This window comes from Equus quagga, chromosome 18 (genome assembly GCF_021613505.1).
Source record: "Equus quagga isolate Etosha38 chromosome 18, UCLA_HA_Equagga_1.0, whole genome shotgun sequence".
Taxonomy (NCBI): Eukaryota; Metazoa; Chordata; class Mammalia; order Perissodactyla; family Equidae; genus Equus; species Equus quagga.
The window spans coordinates 8,951,793-8,973,509 of record NC_060284.1 but is presented as its reverse complement, the minus strand read 5'-3'; the positions used below and the strand labels follow the sequence as shown (position 1 = coordinate 8,973,509).

The window sequence follows — 21,717 nt, the reverse complement described above, 5'->3', positions numbered from 1 at the left end:
TGTTAGCTCAGGGTGAATCTTCCTCAGCAAAAAAAATCCTATCAACTCTAACATTCCTTTCACTTCTGACTTCCTGTGGCTTGAAATAGGTAAAATTGTCCCTGTTGGACATACTATATTAGATATGCGGGGAAAACACCCACAGACTTTTTAGGAAGAAGCATAGAAATGTGTGCAAAAGGACTACGTAGATCATATCTTCTTTTGTACAATCATGCTATAAATATTTATGGAGTGCTCGCTGTGTGCCTGCCACTCTGCTCACCCTGGTGACAGAGTGGTGACCAGGGCTGACTCACATGGTCATACGTGTTGAGCAGTTCCGTCACTCTAGGGGGCACTGTTCACGTTCTGTTCTATGTGAGTGACACAGCGTTGCTGAGCAGTGTGCAGTCTGTGCTAGACTTGGTGGCCCTAACAGTAAGCCGAATAGACCTGCTCTCTTCTCTCATGAAGGTTTCAATCTACTAAGATCGACAGACAGTGAATAAACACTCCCATAAACAAATGGCACCAGCCTGATGGGTCATTAGCGTGGTTGCTCTCATTGCCACATGGTGCCACTGCTGCGGATCAGCCTTGTCCAAGCAGCAGGGTGGTACTGGTCCACTGCTGCTCTGAGGCCCTGATGGAGCATGTCCCTGTCCAGGCTGTAGTGGTCTGTGCTTGGGCGCCATCATTCGAGAGCACATTAGTTCATAACTCTGGCCATAAAGCTCAGCAGTAATTCCCCGAGCACAAGCACTGTGCCACAGTGTATGGACCCAGAGGGGACTGGCCTTAGGCCACTTGTCCGGAACCAGCCCTCCCTCTTGGGTCCCCAGGCTCTAGGTTGTACTCAGCTCACCTCCTGACAAGCTTGCCTTTTCCTTCCAATGGATTTTCTTTTAAAACTTCCCATGTCTTTTCCCTCTATTGATGTAGCCAAAGTCACTCTGCTCCAAGTTTCTTGGTTTCAAGTCTTGGAAGAAAAGGTTAGGCTTCTTGGCCTCTCTTTTTCCTGAAAGCATGATGGCCTGCTTCTTCCCAAGTGCCCAGCAGCATATACCAGGGCGATGTGAGCCTTTGCACCACACATTTCCACTATGTAAACCTCCTCATTCTACGTTGACCAAAGTAAAGGATGCTTACTTCTGTAGCATCTGTTCCGTTGTGGCTTGTTCTGCTCCCCTAAAAGAGAAGTGGGGTCAGCTTCTGGCATCCCCTTACCTACATCACTAGTACAATGGGCGTCTTATGAAGGCAAGAAAGAGGTTGTTTTGAGAGGGTGTCAAAGAGGACCCCCTCTTGATGCCTTGGTGTGGTGGGGGGTGGTTAAGGAGGACCTTGCTGAGAAAGAGTCATTAATGATGCATCTTAAAAGATGCTACTTTGAGGAAGAAAGAGCAGCATGTGAAGGCATCAATGTAGGAAAGAGCTGGAAGCATTAGAGGAACAATGTATGGATTAGAGTGAGTGAAAGCAGAGTGTCTTCAAGGTGAGGCCAGGGAGGGAGGCAGGGCCAAACCATGTGGAAACTTGTGTTTGTGGGGAGTTTATATTTTTATCTTAAGTACGACGGAAAGCAACTAAAAGCTTTGGGTGAGGGAGTGACTCGATCCACTTTCTGTATTAAGAAGATCACTCAGATTCCTTATGAATTAGAGAAGCAGAGCCTCGGAGTCCTTGAGTACTGAGGGCAGGTGGAGATGTTAATAAGGAAAAACTTTTTCCTTAAGTTTTGCTTTAAAAGAAGGGAGTTTGGAATTGGTGGGGGGAGGGAGTCTGTGCAGAAGCTCGGAAGAAAAACTTGAGCCAGGTGTGCTGGGAATGGTAAGCAAATCTGGTTTTGTTGAAGTACTTTTGAGAATGTCAAGAAATATGTGAGTCAAATAGGAATTGAAGGGTGAGGGAGGGAGGAGCGTGTTGCTAGATTGTGTTGAAGATTCGAGTAGGAATTTGCGTTTCATCTTGGGCAAGTCGTATTGCTTTTCTACACTTCTGTTCTGAATTTGGACAACAATTTTTTCACATTATGAAATCTCTTCATTCATAAAGATCATTTAGTGAAACAACCCATCTAATGTTTAATCTCTTTCTAGAATATTCTTGGTGACATTGTCCAAGCTTTTGTTTGAGCACCTTTACTTATAGGAAATTTGTTGCTTTTCAAGGAACACAAAGAATTTTCTTAGAGTCAAATCTTGTGCCGGGCTCTTTCTCACAAATAATTTTCTTTATTTCTTACAACAACCCTGTGAGATAGGCATTATTTTCTCCAATTATAAATAATGATGAAACTAAAGCTGAAAGAGCTTGAGAATTCATTTGACGTAACAGAGCTGGTGTGCGGTCAAGCTGGGGTTCCAAGCCATGGCTCCTCAGAGTAGCCTAATCCCCGTTTTTTCTTTCTAGCAGAGAAATGGTGTTTCCCTTATACTGATTGAAATGGAGTTGTGCTAATTCTAGTCCTTGGTTTATATGGAACAATACTTAATTTAATTAGAGACATCTTTTATTTTTAAAGTTCTATAATATTATACTTCCATATTAGATATCAAGGAGTTCCACTAAGTTTATGAACAGCAAAATAACATAAAATAATCTTGACCGTGTCAGGGGCAGGAGCCATGATATGTTAATTCATTTAGCCGACGCTTTATTGAACACTGGTTGTGTGCAAGCTACCGCGCTACAACCTGACAGAACAATGTCCTCAAGGAATGTGGTGTCTACCGAATGTCCTCCTGGAGAAACTTGAGGTTCTGACTCAAAAACACAATGTTATTTCCCATTGTCAGTTCTAAATGTAGGAACAAAGCTGAGGACCCTTTAGGGTTCGTTTATCTGTTCATGTGTCAGTGATTGTTTATTAAGGACCTAGGATATGTCAGGCACTGTTCTAGGTGCTGGATATAGAGCAGTGAAATAGACTGACTAGTTTCCTGCTCTCAGGGAACTTGCATTCTAGCGGAAGGAGAAAGTCAATCAATGAGTAAATAAACCAGAAGTCAGATTGTGATAAATACTGTCAAGAAAATAAAGCAGCGTGATGTGATAGAGGGAGCCTGGGAAACTCCTGAAGGTTAGGTTGTCAGGGAAAATGCCTCTGAGAGGTAACATTTAAGCAGAGAGCTATCTACAGGAAGAGCATTCTAGGCAGAGGCAACAGCGGAGGCCCTCCCCTGGTGTGTTCGGGGGGTGGAAAGAAGTCCACTGTGGCTGAAGTGAAATGGGCAGGGAAGAGGGTAGTGCTGCCAGTTGAGGTCAGAGACTCAGTGTTGGGGCCAGATCCTGTAAGGCCATACTAAAGAGTTTCTGTGTTACTTTAAGAGAATACTGGGCTGTTTGAAGCAGGAGAGTGACGTTATTGGATTTGTGTTTTTAAAAGATTCTTCTGGAAGCTATGTGATGACTGGATTGCAGAAAGGCAAGAATGGGAGCAGGGAGGCCAGGTGGAAGGTATTGACCTTGTCCAGGTGAGAAACGATGACAGCTGGGAAAAGTGGATATATTGACACGGTGTTTGGAGACAGAGTTTATGAGACTGCCTGAAATATCTATAATCCCGATCCTATGACTCTGACAAGAAAACGGGTCCTCTCTTCCTCTCTGGGCCTCTGGTAGTGAGGTGGCTGTCTGTCCACAAATAGCTTTCCTTTTGGCTCCTTAAGAAGGAAGTGACGGCTCCAAGTTTACACAACTATTAATGGGCAGAGGCAGGATTAAGTTCTATCTAATGAGTGCTATTTTGTTTTCTGAGATGTAAATCAGAATAGTCTCACAGAGAAGGAGAAGTGAGCAAAGTTCGCTCATGAAATAATAGGATGTCATAAGAATCATGATCCCCAGAGGAAGATCCAGACTGAGCTAAAGCAAGCTAGTTTAGCAAAAAAAAAGAGAGAGAGAGGAAATTGCTTGATTCACGTAAATTGCAGTGGTGTCAGGAGTGGAGGTGGCCCTATGAAAGACCAAGGCCAGGACTCACTCTTTCTGTATCTCTCACTTTGACTTCTTGCCATGTGTCAGAATCCCCAATTCACACTCTGCTTCTAAGGAACCAACCTAAGACGTGACTTTGCCCCTCATAGGCCAGGTCTTGTGTTCTTTTTTCCAAAACTTTTGGCTAATAGGTTTATATTTGGAGTCTGCATGTGAGGTTTTCATTTTGCTTTTATAGCAATGCAGTATTTCAGTGAACATGTCATCTTGGAAGCACTGTTTCGAAATATTCCTTCCTCCTTCCTTCTTTCCTTCCTTCCTTTCCATTATTTTTTGTTTTGTGAATACAAGAAACAGTTACACATGACACAAGGTCTCAAGACCCTGCTCCATCCTCAAAGACTAATGTGAGTTTTCTTAAGCTATTATTAAAGATTTAGGCTCAGAGAATTGTCCAGAAGTGAATTAAGGGTGTAGTGTGAGGTGTATAATGGAACAGAGGTGGCTGAATAAGACTCTGAGAGTTCAAGAACACTCTGTTAGCTCCGTAGTGAGACAACTAGAGAAGAAAAAAGTTCTTTGTTGATTTTTCTGTAAAGAGTGAGTTGTAGTCTGTTTGTAATCTGGCAACTTTCTCTTTACAAATCAGTAGATGTGCTAACGGCCAACGTGTTGGGTGGTACACTTTTGAATTTATTTAATGGTAGTAATTTCCTCCAAGAATAGGCTGAGGGTTTGCTTGGATCCAGAAGTAAATTTCTTAATATTAACTTTTGTTCTATAAAAGACATTAGGGAACATTTTGCAACTTTTTTCTCTAGCATCTATTTCTAGTGAAATTATGCTGTGGATCAATTTCAGGAAGCTTGGGAATATCTTCTGACTTCAGAGCTCTGGTCTCGTCCCTAAACTTGGTTCTTGGTCACAAACAGCAGAATCTGACTCCAAGCACAAAGGGCGTATGTGAAAAGGATATTGGGGGCTCACAGGGTCTGTGGAAAGCTGGCAGCCAGGTTTGGAAGACAGGTAGGACCCAGACTATTCTGGATGCTGAGCATCGGGCCACACCGCCAAGATTCTGCTATCATACAGTTGACTGCAGGCGGCTGGGATGAGCCCCACGTCTGTGCGCTCCCTTCTTCTTTGTGTCACTCTCTCATGATTCCAAGTCCTGGGCACAAACCTGATTGCTTTAGCTTGGGTTTTTACCCCCTGGCTATATGAGGGGCTCACTAGAAGAAGGATTAGGCACCTGCAGCATCTTGTTTTTGAAGTAGGAGCTGATAGTGAGAAGTAAGTGCCAGGATTTCTCTCCCACTTGGAATACATAGAAAAAGTTCTTCAGAATTGGGGTATTCATAATAAAACGTGGACATTCATTGTTGCCATCTAATTCCTTCTTAGAAACATTATGACAGTAATGTTGTATCTTTCAAGCCCTGTGTGTGTGTGTGTGTGTGTGTGTGTGTGTGTGTTCGTGTCACCTGTTGGGGAGTTGGAGTGGCAGCGAGACTGGTGGAGAGGAAGCTGAAGAGACCGACAAAAGAAGAGGACATATTTACTGAATGCCTGCTCTGCCCAAGTAGGAGAATTACTGCATTAAGCTCTTTATTTATATTATCTAATTTAATCTTCACAACCGTTTTCAGTTTGGTTTTTTTCGTCCCCATCTTTCAGGTGCACATACTAACATTCAAATGATTGCATGACTTTCCTCAGTCACATTCCTGGAAGTCGGTAGATGCTAGCTTTTTATGCTGTAATGCTCTCTTTCATATTGGTTGTCTCTTCTTTATTAGTTACTAAAACATTTTCAAATTACGTCATTGAAAATGTTGTACAAAAAAGAACAGATTGACTGAGAATAGTCAAAAACCACAGAAACTGGCTGGGTCAGATAATCACAGTGATGAAAGGTTTTCTGCAGAATCTCCTTTGATTCGTTAATTGCTTGGCCTTCTTAGGAGCTTGGGTTTCCAGAGAACGTATTATGAAAATCCCTATAGAAGGCGACAAGAATGTTTGTTTGTCCCACAATAATCTGTTGAAGGATTTCTTTCACCACTGTACTGAAAATTTGGGAGGTGTTTTCTGTCAAGGCACTGCATCAACTTCATTCAGGTCTGTCTGTCTGTTCAGGCTTAGAACATTCACGTGCAGGGGTAAAGTTTTACCAGGCGAACATTTTTCAGCTAATATAATTCACAAATATTATTCTTTTCACCAAACTATTTATAAGACAAATAAGACTGTTTATTGAGTTCTCTTTACTTAGTGGGAAAGTGTTTGACTACAGTCAAAATTAGAAAACTTATTTTGACAGTTTTAAAACTTCCAGCATGATACAGTGCAATTGGGATTCTTGCAAACCTGCTTTCTTTTTCTTTTTCTTATAATTATGGAGAAGAGAAAGAAGCTTGGCAAACTTCAGTGTGTTCACAGTGACTCTCTAACACGGAATTCAGGCATGTTACGATCTAGCACCCTCTCACCCAGATTAATAGGTTTCAGATTCCTTGGTTTAATCCTTAAAATCTTAGATTTGGCCACACTTACTATTCATTTTCTGTTCCTCTCCCGGCATCCTTACCTTCAGTCATAAAAATCAACTTGCAGTTCCTAGAATGATTCACACAATTTCACATTTAGAAGTAGGAACTCTTTGTCTTTTAGAACTCTAGAAGCATCTGCTGTTTTAGGGTGCAGCACTTCCCTGATCGTGGGGGCTGATTTCAATGCCCCTCCTAGACTACCTTCCGTAACACCTGTGCAGACCTTTCGTTTCCCTATGCACAGTTGTATTTACCATTGTCATCATATTTATTATGATGGCGAGGAAGATCGCCCACAGCAGACAGATGCTCATTTTACAATAGGCACTGTGCTAAGCATTTCGCAGACCTAATCTCATTTCTTCTGTCAACAATACTCAGAGAATACAGTTATCGCCTTTCTCAGATGAGGAAACTGGTTTTGAGATGTTAAGTAACTTTCCCAAGGTCACAAAGCTAATAAAAAGCAGAACTGACTGTGAAGTCCAGATTTGTCTGATTTTACAGCCTTTCTGATGAACCACTAAAACTCTAAGGCCTCCCTCTTGCTAATATTCCTTTATTTGTCTGAGTCACTGTCAGACGCTCAAGAGCACAGACCTTACCTTATTTGTCTATAAATCTTCCTGGCCCGTAGCAGCCACTCAATAAATGACTGTGGAACGAATGAAGAAATGCAGTTGTAATAAAGGGAAAAGGACACCCGATCTGGAATCAGAAAATCGAGGTATCAATTCTGGCCCTAACAGTTTTACATATATTGCATGGTTTTTAATCTTCATATAAATCCTTCGAGGTAGATGATATTTATCTCTTTGTTTTCTTTTTTATTTGCTGGGTAAGGGTAAGCAACTTGCTTTAAGGCCCACACTTGGCAGGTGGTGTTGAGCAAATCAAACCTAAGTGTTTTTGATCTCAAGGCCGCAAACCAGTTTGTAATTAATGCACAATGGGTACAATTTATACAGCAAAACTTGGGAGCATTTTTAAAAACATTATAGCTTTCCCTTTATTTGTTAATTTTATTGTTTCCACATGGTTGTGGGTAATAACAATTCTTAAAAAGACTAAAAATATCTTTAGGATAGATGAGGATGGGAGACACACTGTTTCTGTAACAGTAGAGAAAGGTAAATTGGAAGCAGTGGGTAGAAGCACTGGAAAAGAGCTGCTCCAATGCCTGGTGTCCAAAGAAGAAAACAACAAAAAGGATATTTGGGAAGGTGCCCTGGGGAAACAAACAATGAGGAATTTCTGCAACAATAGAGAAACAGCAAAAATAACAAAGAAAGAGAAAAACAATGCTTCAAAATATGCTCACAAGTTTCAGTATATTTATGTTGCCCTCAGTCATTATCGGAGATGGAATAATACAGTGGCTTCAGAAGAAAACGCACAGCTGCCAACCCAGTCTTAGGGCAGCCTTCAGAGTTCGTTAATCCAGAAGTTCAGCACTGTCATCAAGGACTGAGTCTCCCCCCCCCCCCCCCCCCCCATCTTTTGCAGGCTGCAGCATTGGTCTCATCCCATCTATGGCTTGTTCCCTTCAGGGTAAGAGGGTTGCCAGTACATGCTTCCTTGTTCACCTCTAGCAGGGGAAAGAAAGTGTGTTTTTCTATGGCTTTCTCCTAAAAATGAAGAAACTTTTCCCCAGACATCCTTAGGGAACTTTCTCTTGGATGTCATTGCCTAATGTGGTGTCACATCCTCATCCCTGATCCAGTGGCTAGAGATGGAGTCAGCCTTGAAGCACTTAGGCTCCACTGAAAATAGATGTGCTGATGAGAAGGGGAGTTGGGAGGATGGATGCTGGGTAGGCAACCAATAGTGGACACTGCAGTGATGACATGTGTGCAGTTTAACGGAAAGAAATATAAATGGAGAAAGTATACAGCACTAGATCTGCACTGTCCAGTGTGGCAGCCACCAGCCACTCGTGGTTATGAGACACTTGAAATGCGATTACTCCAAATTGAGATATATTGTAACTGTAAAATGTACATCAGAGTTTAAAGATTATGTACAAAAAGAATGTAAAATATGTCAATAATTTTTATGCTGACTACATGTTGAAATAGTATTTCAGGTATATTTGGTATTCTAAAACCTGTTATTAAAATAAATTCTGCATGTTTCTTTTTGCTTTTTTAAAATGTAGTTACTGTAAAACTTAAAAGCGTCCATGTGGCTCACATTTGTGGCTTGAACTATATTTCTTTTGGACAGAACTGTGTTAGACCAATGCTTTTCCAATTGTTTTAGCTGGGGAAACTACTTTAGTAAATCTCTTTAGACAAACAGATAAAAACAGAGCTGTTCTGGCTCAGTGGGGTGGAGAATGGGGTATTTCCAAGTCCCAATAACATTTATTCACTAATTCCTGCAAAACCATTCTTGAATATGCTAACATCAAACATGGGTTTTAAAATGAAATCAACAAAAGTCCCTAAGACAGTAATAGGATTAATTTTATAATTGCTTGCTTAAGATCCTCCCCGGAAGCTAAGTAGTGCAGTAAAAATTGCCTGCGTGGGATTCACATGATAAGGAGAGAGGGAGCTAATGGACTCAGGTGTTGGGATCTGTTTATCTTCTCATAGGAGCCTGTAATCAGGGAAACGTGAAAAATAGGTTTCTTCCTCATGTTTGCTTTCTTCTGGTTCCTATTATTTACTTTGCTGTTGAACCAAATGGTGTGAATCTAACTGAATCAACAGATGAGACAAGAGCAGCCAAAGGAAGGAAAACATGGAAGATGAACAGGTTACATGTTTCTGTTTTCCTGCATCACATATAATCCGAATTTAATCTTCAAACTTCCCTCAAACCTGGTACAAATTCTAAGTGCTAACTATAATTTAAGTGATTTGGTAAAGTCTGATTTCCTGACAATGAAAAGCAAGATTTTTTCAGAAGTGCATTTTGAAGAATAAAGTTTATCATTTGTAATGTAAACGTCACATGGCGCTTGGTGGTGTTTGCCTGCCGTCTGTGGAGTGCGTGGCAGAAGTGAAGATGTAGCACAGGCGGCTACAGAAACCTCAGTGGATGATGGGGTGCAAAGGGACCTGTGCCCCTACTGGACACAACACGTTACCGTTCCGTGAGATGTCACAGCCACATTCTTCCCAGCTGGAATTCATAGACTTAGGAGGTGACAGTGAGGGACCTTTTATGCTTCCTTTTATTATGCTTAACATTTGAAGAATAATAATAACAAAAAGAAAAACAACTAATACTTACATACTACCTACTGTAAGTCAGGGACACTTGAGTATTTTACAGTGTACAATATACCGTTAACACAGCCAACCTGGGAGGTGAGTGGGTTGCAGAGATCAATGTCTTCAGTGCCGCTACTTGGTTCCCCAAAGGAGAGAGAGTCATCAGAAAAGTTCGGCTGCAACTTTCCCGTTCACAAAAGCCCAGCACTAAAAGTGCAGGTTAAACCCAGTTTACACAGTTCTCTTTAGAAAGGGTGAGGCACAGGAGACTGCGCTTCCTGTTATGACAGGAAATCACAGAAAGTTCTTAATGTCAAAGAAAAAATGATGCCATTGTGGGCACCTTTCATCCCTCAAGTTGTGGATCTGGCATTGCCCAATTACCTAGCCCCTATTTACAGTCAACAGAACAAGAGTTAACTATAAAGAAAGCTGGTAAATTCTATGAGGGTGTGTTTTGTGTTGGGAAAAAGAAAATGAATTAATATAATCTTAAGAAATTCCTATGCCAATACTGACTAGAAGCCTAACATTGGCAAGGAATTTTGAAAGTAAATTAAACTGTTATTGATGTGTCATCTGTTAGACATTGAGGGGTATTTTAAATACTTATTATAATATAAGATATGATCTCATATTTGTGGGCAAGAATTCTACAAGCAAGGAGCACTAGACTCATATGTAACACTTTTATAAAAATAAAAGGATTTTTTTCTTACTTTGTATTATAAATTTGAGAGTATCTTTATTACAGACTATGTTGATATGCATATTTTCTTTTGTTTTTGTCTTGAGCTACATTTTTTAAAAAGTTATTAAATAAATATACAATAGGAATTCTTCCTTTCTTATAAATTCAGTATGTTTTATTTTAAATATTTGCTCCTCCAGTAACTTCTACAACCCAACTCTCTAGCTTCTTTCTTCCAGTTAGTGGTATATCTATGAACATTCTCCTTAAAATCATGAATGATAAGAAGATGTGCTTAATGTCTATTAGTACCTAAATTGAAGCTGTCATCCTAGCTAATTATAATAACAGGGAAGAAAAGAGACCAGTATTGAATAGGCATAAATATTATTCGATTTGTCCATTAAGTGAAAACTCTAGAATCTGTTACCCCTAAAGGAGTAGAATACACTGTATTCTTCCTATCATTCATTCATTCGTTAATTCAAAAGTATTTCTAAATCTACAATGTAATATATTCCAAGCTAGGTCTTTCTTGAGATGTACCTGAAAGGATAGAAATAATCCCTACTCTTGTAACAAATTTCATCTATTAGGAGAGACTGAAAATTAAAAACAAGAAGCAATATAAAATGTTTAGGGATGATCAAGGAAGCAAAGAATTTTGGGAGTACGTATTGAGACTTCTCTAGTAGCCTTTTGGCAAGGGAAATCCCAGATAAATTGATGTTTCAAGTCCACACAAAAAATAAGTTGGAATTAGTCAAGTGAAGAAGAGGAGAATGAGAGTTACAAGATCTAAACGTCCACATTTATAAAAGTCCAGAAGCAAGAAGAACTGGCCCTTTAAAAGAACTCGAAGTTCAAAGTGATCGGAATGTAGATGTGAGGGTAAAGAACAATAAGAATTTAGGCTAGAGAGCCCAATAGGGGCCAGGTGATGATAGCCCTTGAATGTCCATTTCAAGGGTTTAGACTTACATTCATGATGGTGAAAAGATACTGAAAAGCTTTTCAAAGTGGAATAACAGTCAACTTTTCATTTTAGGAGCATCCTTTGAAAGCGGCGTAGAGGGACCCAGAGTGGAGGCTAACGAATCATGTAATAGACTATTGTGGTAGTTCAGAAAAGAGAAGATGGCAGTCAGGGTTTAGGGTCAATGGGAGTGGAGATAAGAGAAGTGATAGATTAAAAAAATTATTAAGAAGTTAGTTGGAGACTTCCTGATTGATTGGATGTAAGAAATATGGCTTATGAAGTGGATTGGGGAGAGAAACCAGAGAGACAGAGAAAGACACACAGAGAGAGAAATGAATCAAGGATTACTTAGTTTTCTGTTTTAGGGAACTGGGTTCACTGAGATAGGGAAGATTAGTGGAGAAGCGGCTTTGAAGAAGACAATGATTTCAGTTTTGAACCTGTTGAATTTGGTGTGAGACGTCTAGACAGAGCTGTGCTGTAGGCATCTGGATTGATCAGTCTAGAGCTCAGAGAAGATGTATAGCCCTATAGCACAAGGATGGGTTTTGAAGTCGTCGGGGTGGAAGAGGTCACCCAGTGAGTTTAAGCACAGCAAGAAGGGGAGGCTACGTCCATTATTTGAGATAGGGCTCAAAAATACTAGCATTTTCAGGATGGCTAGAGAAGCAGGAGTCGCAAAGGAGCACTCAGAGAGGTAGTGGGAGAGTTAGTAAGAAAATTAGAACAAATGGCAACTTGAATATTTGGAAATGTGTAGAAAATGGCAACCTGAATCTTAGCGAAGAGAATGTTTCAAGAAAGACTGGTGAGTATCCAATAGATTTCAAAACCTTGTGTATGGCCTTAGGAACAGCCCTTCCCGAGGATTTGTGGGCACTAAGGCCAGGCTACAGCAGGTTTAGAAATAAATTTGAGGGGCTGGCCCCGTGGCCGAGTGGTTGAGTTCGCATGCTCCGCTGCAGGCGGCCCAGTGTTTCCTTGGTTCGAATCCTGGTCGCGGACATGGCATTGCTCATCGAACCACACTGAGGCAGCGTCCCACATGCTGCATATAGAGGGACCCACAATGAAGAATATACAACTATGTACCAGGGGGCTTCGGGGAGAAAAAGGAAAAAAAAAAAAAAAAGGAAAGAAATTTGAAGATAAGGAGGATAGACAACTCTTTTGAAAAATTCAACTATAACTTCTGGAGCAGTATATGTAGGGAGCTGAGAATTCCACAGAAGGTTTCATTTTCTCAAGGCAGGAGAAATTTATTATGTTGAAAAGATAATGCAGAAAAGCCAAAAGTTAAAGATAAAAGAGGAAGGAGATAATTGAGAAAATAAGGCCTCTGACATTCATGGTGGCTAGGATCCAGGAGACAGATAGAAGACACCTCCTCTGTTTGAACAAGAGGGAAGGAGGAACGGGTGGATGGAAGTGGAAAGGAGCTGCAGATGCTGAACTTGGTGGTAAGAAGGTGAGAGCTCCCCTCAACAGCTTGTTTCCTCTGTGAAGTGAATTAGGACAGTGGAGAATGTGTGAAATAGGCGCTGTGGTGAATGTAAGAGAGAGAAGTGCTAACTGGGAGTGAGATAAGTTTGAGGACCACGACTTCAAAGAGATGCCAATCTGCCCACATTCACCCGGTGTCGATCACAAGTACAAGATGTTCTGTTCGGATCCCCCTGTGAAGTGAAGTCCTCCCACAGCAAGATCCAAAAGAGAGCGTCATTTGGACATGAGACCAACTTAAATAAGAATTTATCATATTGATCAGAACCGCAATCATTGGCCTGCATTGGATACCAGCACAGGAAGGGATTATTTTGCATGTCGTGGCTGTACTGTCCATGAGATCACAGAGGCCAGTAATTTACCACTAAACGTCACATTCCCTTTAACAGGCCATAATGAATTTGATGATTAAGTTACACGTTTTGATCAATTATACAGTGTCAGACTGTTTACTTATTAGTTGTTAAATTATGCACACATTGACTACCTAGGAATTCAAGCTAAAATAACCACATGATGGTTCTAGGATGGATTGTGACACTAATATTTTACCAATAAATTATTTAATAGGTTATTGTTTATATCTAAGCTTCCAGTTACTTTAGACTTTATGCCTCTTTTCTAAGTGTGAAAATAACATGTTTATTTTGGAGAGTTTGGAGAACAAAGAAAAATATAAAGAAGAAATTGGAAATCACCCTAACTGCCACCCAAAGTTAACTGCTTCTGGTATTGTTCTAAATATATACACAGTTGTTTTTTTAATTGGATTATACTATGTAATAAACATTCTCTTTTACTTTTCACATCATGGATGTTTTTCCTTGTTATTAAATATTTTTCAAAAATCTGTTTTTTAATGGTAGCATGGGAATACATCTATGTTATGCATATCACACATATATTATGCAAATCAGTGGATGTTCCATAATTTAAGCAGTACCCTGTTCTTGGTCATGTAAGTTTTTTAATGTTCTTTTATATTGAGGTGAATGTCCCTGCACATAAAACTTGGTCCACATCTCTGATTCCTTCCTTAACCATTTGGCAGCTCTTAATTGTTACTAATACTGTGGTTCTCAGAGTGGATAACAGTAGGATGAGCATTTTGGGTTTAAATGAAACTATATTTTGGCAGGAAAAAAAACTAACTTGAATCTTGGCATTTTCAAGGATGAATGTCCTTTAAACCTTGACAAAGACATACGGTCTAGACTTTCTCTTGACACCTAAGATACAAAGGTTTGAAATATAATAAAGGTACCTCTTCTGACATGTGTATCACAAAGCTCATCCATCATCTACCATCCAAGGAATGAATACTTTCTTTGACTTTATTTTGCTTTCCTCCTTTGAGCCAGAATTTGAATATTTAGTTACTGACTTTTTTTTTACTGTTCTAATAGAAAGATAAATATTTATCTAGACATACATATGTACCGAGCTATCCTGAGCCAAATCACACAGAATTTACAATTTAAACTAACTGAAAGGAGAGATTCTTAGGTGCCAAATAAAGTGGCGTAGGCTGCAGGCTTCCTTACAATTTTGAGTTCCCTTCTCTAGTGATTGATAATGGTTCTGCATTACCAAACATTTATACACTGCAAATTTGAGGGTTTCTTTTTTTTTTTGAAACCACTTTGTTAGGTGGAAATTTAAGAAAAGCAGCATTATAGAGAACACATTCATTTCCTTGCAGTATTCCCCTAAGCATCCACTGTGTTCCTGTCTCTGAGAGTTAAAACCATCTCTTCTGGAAACATATGCAATAGTGCGATGGCCTGGGGCTTGGGAAGAGGTATGCTGTGTAAATTGAGGGCGTTAATTATTCTTATCGCATTTTAATTTTTGCAACTGCACTACTAGATGGAGAAGATATTCGGTAAGCATGTATTAATCATGTTTTAGAGAAGGGAGAAATAAGATCCAAAGTTACGCAACTGCTCCCCAAACTAGAAGCTGAGATGAGTCAGGTTTATGGCAGGTCCTTAGCTCTTGGTCAATGAGTTTGCCTAAGTCAGCTACTTCTAAAAGCTTTTCCCCGAATGCTGCATGAATCTCGTCCCTTGTCATCTTTCACTGTCCAATTTCTCCCTTTGTAATTCTCCTCTCTCTTCTATTCACCAAGAGAAACATTAGGGGTTTTCCATACAAGGAGTTTTGTCTTTCATTCTATACCTTTTATCTTTAGTTTCTTTTCTTTTTCCAATTAAACCCTTATTCATTTTCCAGCTTTGCCACAGAATTCATCATAAAAAACCTAACCACAGAAGTAGATGCGAGACGCCCTCCAGTCCCTTTCTACTAGTTAGTTTAACAAAGCAGAGAGTAAATGATTCGCTAAAGTCATAAATGGTGGCAGAGCCAGCAGTAGAATTTACTCCTGATTCTTAGTCCATTGTTGTTTTGAAAAACTTCATAAAATTATGTAATAGTAAAAATGAAATAACACAATTTCTAGTTACTTTTAAAAAACATTTGCAAGCTGTTCATTTCCAAAGTTTTCAGATAAGGCAGGAGGAGCTTCTGTGACAGAAGAGTCTAGAATGCCGAGATGTTTGACAATCTGAGAACAGAATTGTAACCAGACTGGAAAGACCTCAACTATTTCTTAAATCCACGGTGAAGCTTCTTCTCATGACAATCCTTCAAATTATGTAATTAAGTGGTTCAAAAGGCCCAGACTGGTTTCAGTGTATTCTAACGTAGTACATTTGTCAAACTATTGAGGGAATTTCCAGTAGAGCAGGTTATTCTGCCACGGCCTAACAACAGAGGATTATGGGAAACCACACATCATAGATAAAAACCGGCTCTGAGGGACGTTCTCTTACACACTTACATTAGGACTAAACCGGAAATGCGTAAAAGCCACATGATGGAGCCTAAGGGAAGTATCAATTTCATTCTCTCGCCTACAAATTAATTTTTCTGGGTTTACTTATTTATCACCTTCAGTAGACATTTATAACCTATAACCCGAGGCACTTTTGAGCCAAGAAGGGAAGTAATGAAGATTTTTAAATATGTAGTTATAAATCCTGCTACAGTAAAATCAAATCCAAATGTAGAATATTAAAACAGTCTAACCAGTTGGTGGTTTGCACATTTAAAAGATCGTTATCTCTAGGGCAGGGACAAAGCATCTTTTTCCTTTGGGATGGAGTAGGGTAATCGCCTTTGATGCCAGGCAGGGATGGAGAGTTTAGGGGTCACTGATATACTTGTGTTCTAGGTGATCATAGGTGCACAAAGAACTCTCCATTCGTGCTGATAATCAGAGAGGCAGGAGGCTGGGGAGAGTCACATGGAACTTGTTCAATGAATTGGTCTCCCTGTTCCCTTGACCAGATCGTCACATGAGTGTTCAGAAGGAGGAATCGTGCGGAGTATATGTGCTTTTGCTAAAAAGATAGCCTCCGTGCTGGCCGAACATCCTGTTCTTGTTTGTCCCTTCTCCCTTGTATAAGGAGTAGAATTAGACTAATAGGAATAATCAATTCTATGAGAAATCTACATATCCATACCAAAGGTTTTCTCCCAAAGTCTGAACATCTAAAAAAATATTTGCAAAATCATAATCACTGTTTAGCTCCTTAAATATGAGGAAGTCAACAGATGGATGCTAACTTGGATTTGTGTTCAAAATTTGGCGAAGAATTTGGAGTCCTACTTCCATCTCTGCTGCCATTTGGAAATGGCAATGTCATGCTCACTGCCTCTAATTCCACTTATCTTCATATTGCACATCTCATGATTTCTGGGAAAAGCTAGAGCGTCTCTCCCCATGGGCCAGCTATTGCTTACAGAGCATGATTTCATAATTTCATCATCACTGCATTGTCAATAGTAAATTGCGGAAATTACAGTGGACTAACCAATGTACAACATATGAAACCTGTCTTAGCCTAATAAAAATAATTTTGAATCATTAACTTCATCAAGATTAATTTTAAAATAATCAAAGAGGACTGTGTAAAATGACTGAAATCCCATTTTATAAATAGTTTTGTGATTTTTCCTGATTATAAAAAGTTGGAGAGATTCAAAAGAAAATTAAAATCTTACTTAAATGCATTTTTGGATCCTTGTAGACCAAGCTCAGAACACTTCCTGGAAGATGGTAAGTAGTCGAATATATTTAATTATTCGATGAGGCGAGGGCCTGAAAGAGCTAGATAAAACCTTTCCAATAGTTTATAAAAAGAAGAAAAGAGAATTAATCGGTGCATGTTTTTTCCTAAAGGCAACTGAATTGAAAATACGATTTTATACTTTTTAGTCAAAGACACTGAAATCTAACTGATGTCACGAGAATAACGAATTTATTTGTACATGTTGCGAATGTAGAAATTGAGATAATTTGGACAGGAGTTAAGATGAAGTTTTCTTTTACCTCATTTATATTAAATGTTCCTTAAGAAAGCGAACAAGGTAAGCAAACTACCTAGGATGTCCTATCTGTGAGGGAGAATGAATCGTTTTCAAGTTCGTACTGCCCCTTCACCTCTCCACGTTTGTTGGGAGCTCATTCTGTGGATGGATCAGTTTTCTACTGTAGCTCGCTAACAAAATACTACTCACTTTGTGGCTTAAAACAACACTAATTTCTCTTACAGTTCTGTAGGTCAGAAGCCTGACATGGGTCTCACTGGGCTAATGTCAAGGTGCCAGCAGCTTCTTTCTGGAGTCTCTGAGGAGAATCCGAGACTCGTTTCCTTGGTTTTTTCAGTTTCTAGGGGCCATCCACATTCCTTAATTCATGGCTTCCTTCCTCCATCTTCAAAACCAGCAGCATGGCACCTCTCTGACTTCTGACCAAGGCTGGACAAGATTTTCAGATTTTAAGGACCCGTGTGATTACATTGAGCCCACCCAGATAATCCAGGAGAATCTCTCATCGAAAGCCTCTTAATATTAGTCACATATGTGAAGCCCTTTTGGCCATGTGAGATGCCATATTCACACGTTCTAGGGACTGGGACATGGATATCCCTCGGGGCCCCAGTGGGAGGTAGTGGTCTGTTCAGAGGACTATGAGCCAGCCTCAGAAGATATCAAGGTAACTATATTTATTTTAAATAAATTTGGTGTATAAAAATTCATATTTATTAATGAAGGGAATAATCATCAACTTCCTTTAAATAAAAGACTTTCCTAAATTATTTGAAATGTTTTAATTTACATAAAATTTTTAAAATAATTTGATGACTAATAGTAAATTATTGCTTAACACTAATAATTCCATTGCCTTCCACAAGTCTATGTATTTTATATCCTTTAATTGCAATAACAATATACCTTTGTATACATAGTACTATCTTATATTCTGTTCTTTTCACTCAATTGCTGTATATACTATTATGCAGACAAGCCATATTTTATTAAGCTTTACTACTGATATTAGAGAGTTATATGCTTACATTTTCTTACTAAAATAGATAATGCTTCGTTGAACATTCACTTATTCGTATAGCTGTTTTTTGCTTTTATTGAATAAATCCCTTGGAAAAAAAAACCTTTGGAAGAAATTACAGAGCCAGAATATGTGGCTATCTGATGGTTGACTACCCATTCCCTTCTTTTTGGTTATAGAATCGTAATTTTGTTCAGGTATTAGGTGGTAATTTGGTCAAGGACCATGGGTTTGTCCTGTAAGCCAAACTGGAAATTTCCAACTCCTTTGCCAGTGGTTGGTTTAGGAATGACTTGTGACTCAACTCTGCCCAGTTAGACCACGTTGAAGTTTCTGTAGCTGGTGGGGGTTTGATCAGAGCTGGGATTTAGGATGCTGGGTCTGTGGTGTGTTGGCCTTTACCATCTGCATGTCTGTTATTGCTATGATTCAGATGAGAGAAAGAACTGAACTAGGGTGAGATTGGAACAAGAGCAAAGGGCATTGCAGAGGACGAGGCGAAAGAAAGATTCAGAGATGACTGTGCTGCCTTGAGCCAGGGTGACTGTGTGAGAATGAAAGAGCCATTGCTGGGATTGTAGGTTTGTGGTTTGAGGGTATTTTGGACGCTCAGGGCTTTTGACTTGAATTGAGATATGTGACCTGAGGACAGAGTATCCGAATAAATGTGGGACTCCAGAGAGACATTGGGTTCAATAGAAATGTACTGGAAGCAACAAATGCAAGCCGCATAGATAAGTTTATATTTTTTAGTAACGGTATTTTTTAAAAAGTAAAAAGAAACAAGTGATGTTAATTTTAAAAATATATTTTATTTAACACAACATATAAAAAATTATCATTTCATTATATAATTATTACATACTCCAACATCTCAATTTGCTCCATCCACACTTCGAGTGCTTAATAGCCGTGCATGTAGAGAAATGAATTTAGGAGCCAGCTATAAAGTCAGCACCTTCTTTTGCTTTCCAATGTGAACCATGTTTGGGATGGTCCTGCTTTTTTTGCTATTATGAACAATGCTATGATGAACAGGTATATACACAACTCCTGGTGTAGGAATTGAGGATTGTATATTCCTAGGAGGAGGGAGGGAGGGAGCTGGGAGGGAGCGGAGCAAATCGTGCCCAGTGGTTTTCCAAGGTGGCTGATTGCTCCAGTTCACACTCCCACTAAAAGAGTCCTCATTGCTCCACATCCTCACTAACATTTGGAAAAGTCACGTTTCTTCATTCTTGTCGAACTAGTGGGTACAAAATGGTTTCATATTTCGTCATAGTTTTCATTTTTCTGATGATTAATGAGCTTCAATACCTTTTCAGATGCACATGAACCTTCATTTTTTTCTCTTCTGTGGAAGTCACAGATATTTATTCACTCAAATATAAATATATTTATATTATATATGCCATAAAATATTATATTCATATGTGTGTCATAATATATTCATTCACAAATATTTATTGAGTTCCATTTGCTAAATATTAGCCTAGGTACTGAGAATATACTAGTGGGGAAAAAAAGCCCCAAATCCTGCCCTCATGGAGTTTACATTCTAGCGTGTGTGGGGGGGGGGGTGAGCAGGGAGGGAGAGACAAAAAAATAAAATATCACGTCACGTGATGTTAGTGAACTTGGGTTTAAGTCTGGCTCAGCCATTTAAAATCGTTAAACCTTGTTTTCTACAACTGTAAAAGGGAGATGGCAATAATATCTATCTTATGTTCTTTCTTTCTTTTTGGGGGGGGGGGGCGGGGAAAATTAGCCCTGAGCTAACTACTGCCAATCCTCCTCTTTTTGCTGAGGAAGACTGGCCCTGAGCTAACATCCACGCCCATCTTCCTCTACTTTATACGTGCGACGCCTACCACAGCATCGCTTTTGCCAAGCGGTGCCATGTCTGCACCTGGGATTTGACCCGGCAAACCCCGGGCTGCCGAGGCGGAATGTGCGAACCCAACCACTGCGCCACCAGGGCGGCCCCTCTTATATTCTTTCTTAAATGCATATGAAGAACTTGACCTAGTGCCTGGCAAATTGTAAGGATTCAGAAAATGCTAATTATTAGCATTATTTATTAATTATATAAATTATATATAATGAATTATATATATAAATTATATCTATAAACGGATATATTAATTATGTAAATAATATTATTTTCCTCTTCTCACTTTTACTTTTTCTTTCGTAATTTTTTTCAGTTAGAGCTACTGAAGTTTAAGATTAAATATGTTTTGATTTTGTTGAAGTGTTGGCTCTCATTTGAGGGTTGACCTATTAGTGTTTTCTGCAGCAAGACAGATGACTTTGGCCAATTTTGAGATGTATTTTCAAACTTACTAAATCCCAAGGACCAAGAGCCTGAGAACATGCACTTTTTAAAAAACTGCATCATGTCGAATAGGCAAAAATGTGGGGAAATCGGTAGAAATGTGTTATATAGTTCAGGGCTGTGTTCTGTGAGTATAAGTGTTGCTTGAATTAATCATTTCCATCCAACCACCAATTTATTGTAAACTGACAGTGTGCAAAGTACTGTGTCGAAGAGATGCATATGACCTTGCTAATCTTTGGAACAATTCTTTGCCCCTCTTCCTTAGATTATGATGTTGAAAATGATCTTCAATCAGACATCAGTTGAGCACTGCAAGATGCACACAGAGAAGCAGAAAGAATGCAACTTCTTCTTAATAGCTGTTCGCCTGGCGTCACTGAACCAGATCTTGGATCCCTGGGTTTATCTGCTGCTAAGAAAGATCCTTCTTCGAAAGTTTTGCCAGGTAGCAAATGCTGTCTCCAGCTGCTCTAATGATGGACAGAAAGGGCAGCCTATCTCATTATCCAATGAAATAATACAGATAGGAGCATGAAAGAGAACACGTAATCAACTTGCATGTTCACAGCTTTGGGCAACAAACAGCCCTAAACCTTACTGTGAATTTAGGCATCTCTGGCATGCCACTGTTTATACATTGAAGGAGAATTTTTAATATAAGGCTAAATGGTCTCAGAAGCATAGCAATCCCCTATGTGCCAAAAGTATTGAAACACAAACAAAGGAAAATATATTAATAATGGTCTAGTGTTTTTGAGTCTCTCTCATTTCTGGCTGAATAAGTGATTAGTTTTGAGATGTTTTATAAATGGTCTTGGTCTGTGGTGGGGTGGGTGGGGATGGTTAATGTCCCAGTATGCTGACTACACAGGGGATTTAATGCATAGATCATCGAAGATAAGGCAATGGTTTGTTTTTGTTAAGAGACCTTGGTCTTCTGTGTTCTCTTTCTCTCTCTTACTCTCTGTGTCACTCTTTTTCCCCTTACATTTTTTAAAAAGTTGAATTAGGATTAAAAAATATATAATGTAGCCAGAATATTCGTTGGTACTGATGTTATTTATATATCACAGAATATTTAAAT

General features: G+C 39.3%; 1 protein-coding gene across 6 annotated transcripts in view; it reads left to right on the top strand.

The window, feature by feature from the left end:
* PTGER3 (prostaglandin E receptor 3) overlaps positions 1–21,717 on the top strand; it is a 172,795-nt gene that overhangs the window by 9,328 nt on the left and 141,750 nt on the right. For all 6 annotated transcript variants that reach the window (XR_006886011.1, XM_046645396.1, XM_046645397.1 and 3 more), the window contains exon 2: positions 20,899–21,078. Coding sequence is in view for 5 of the 6 variants with exons in the window: in XM_046645396.1 (XP_046501352.1) it covers positions 20,899–21,078 (180 nt within the window). In the remaining variant the exon portion in view is untranslated. The remainder of the gene's footprint in view (positions 1–20,898; positions 21,079–21,717) is intronic.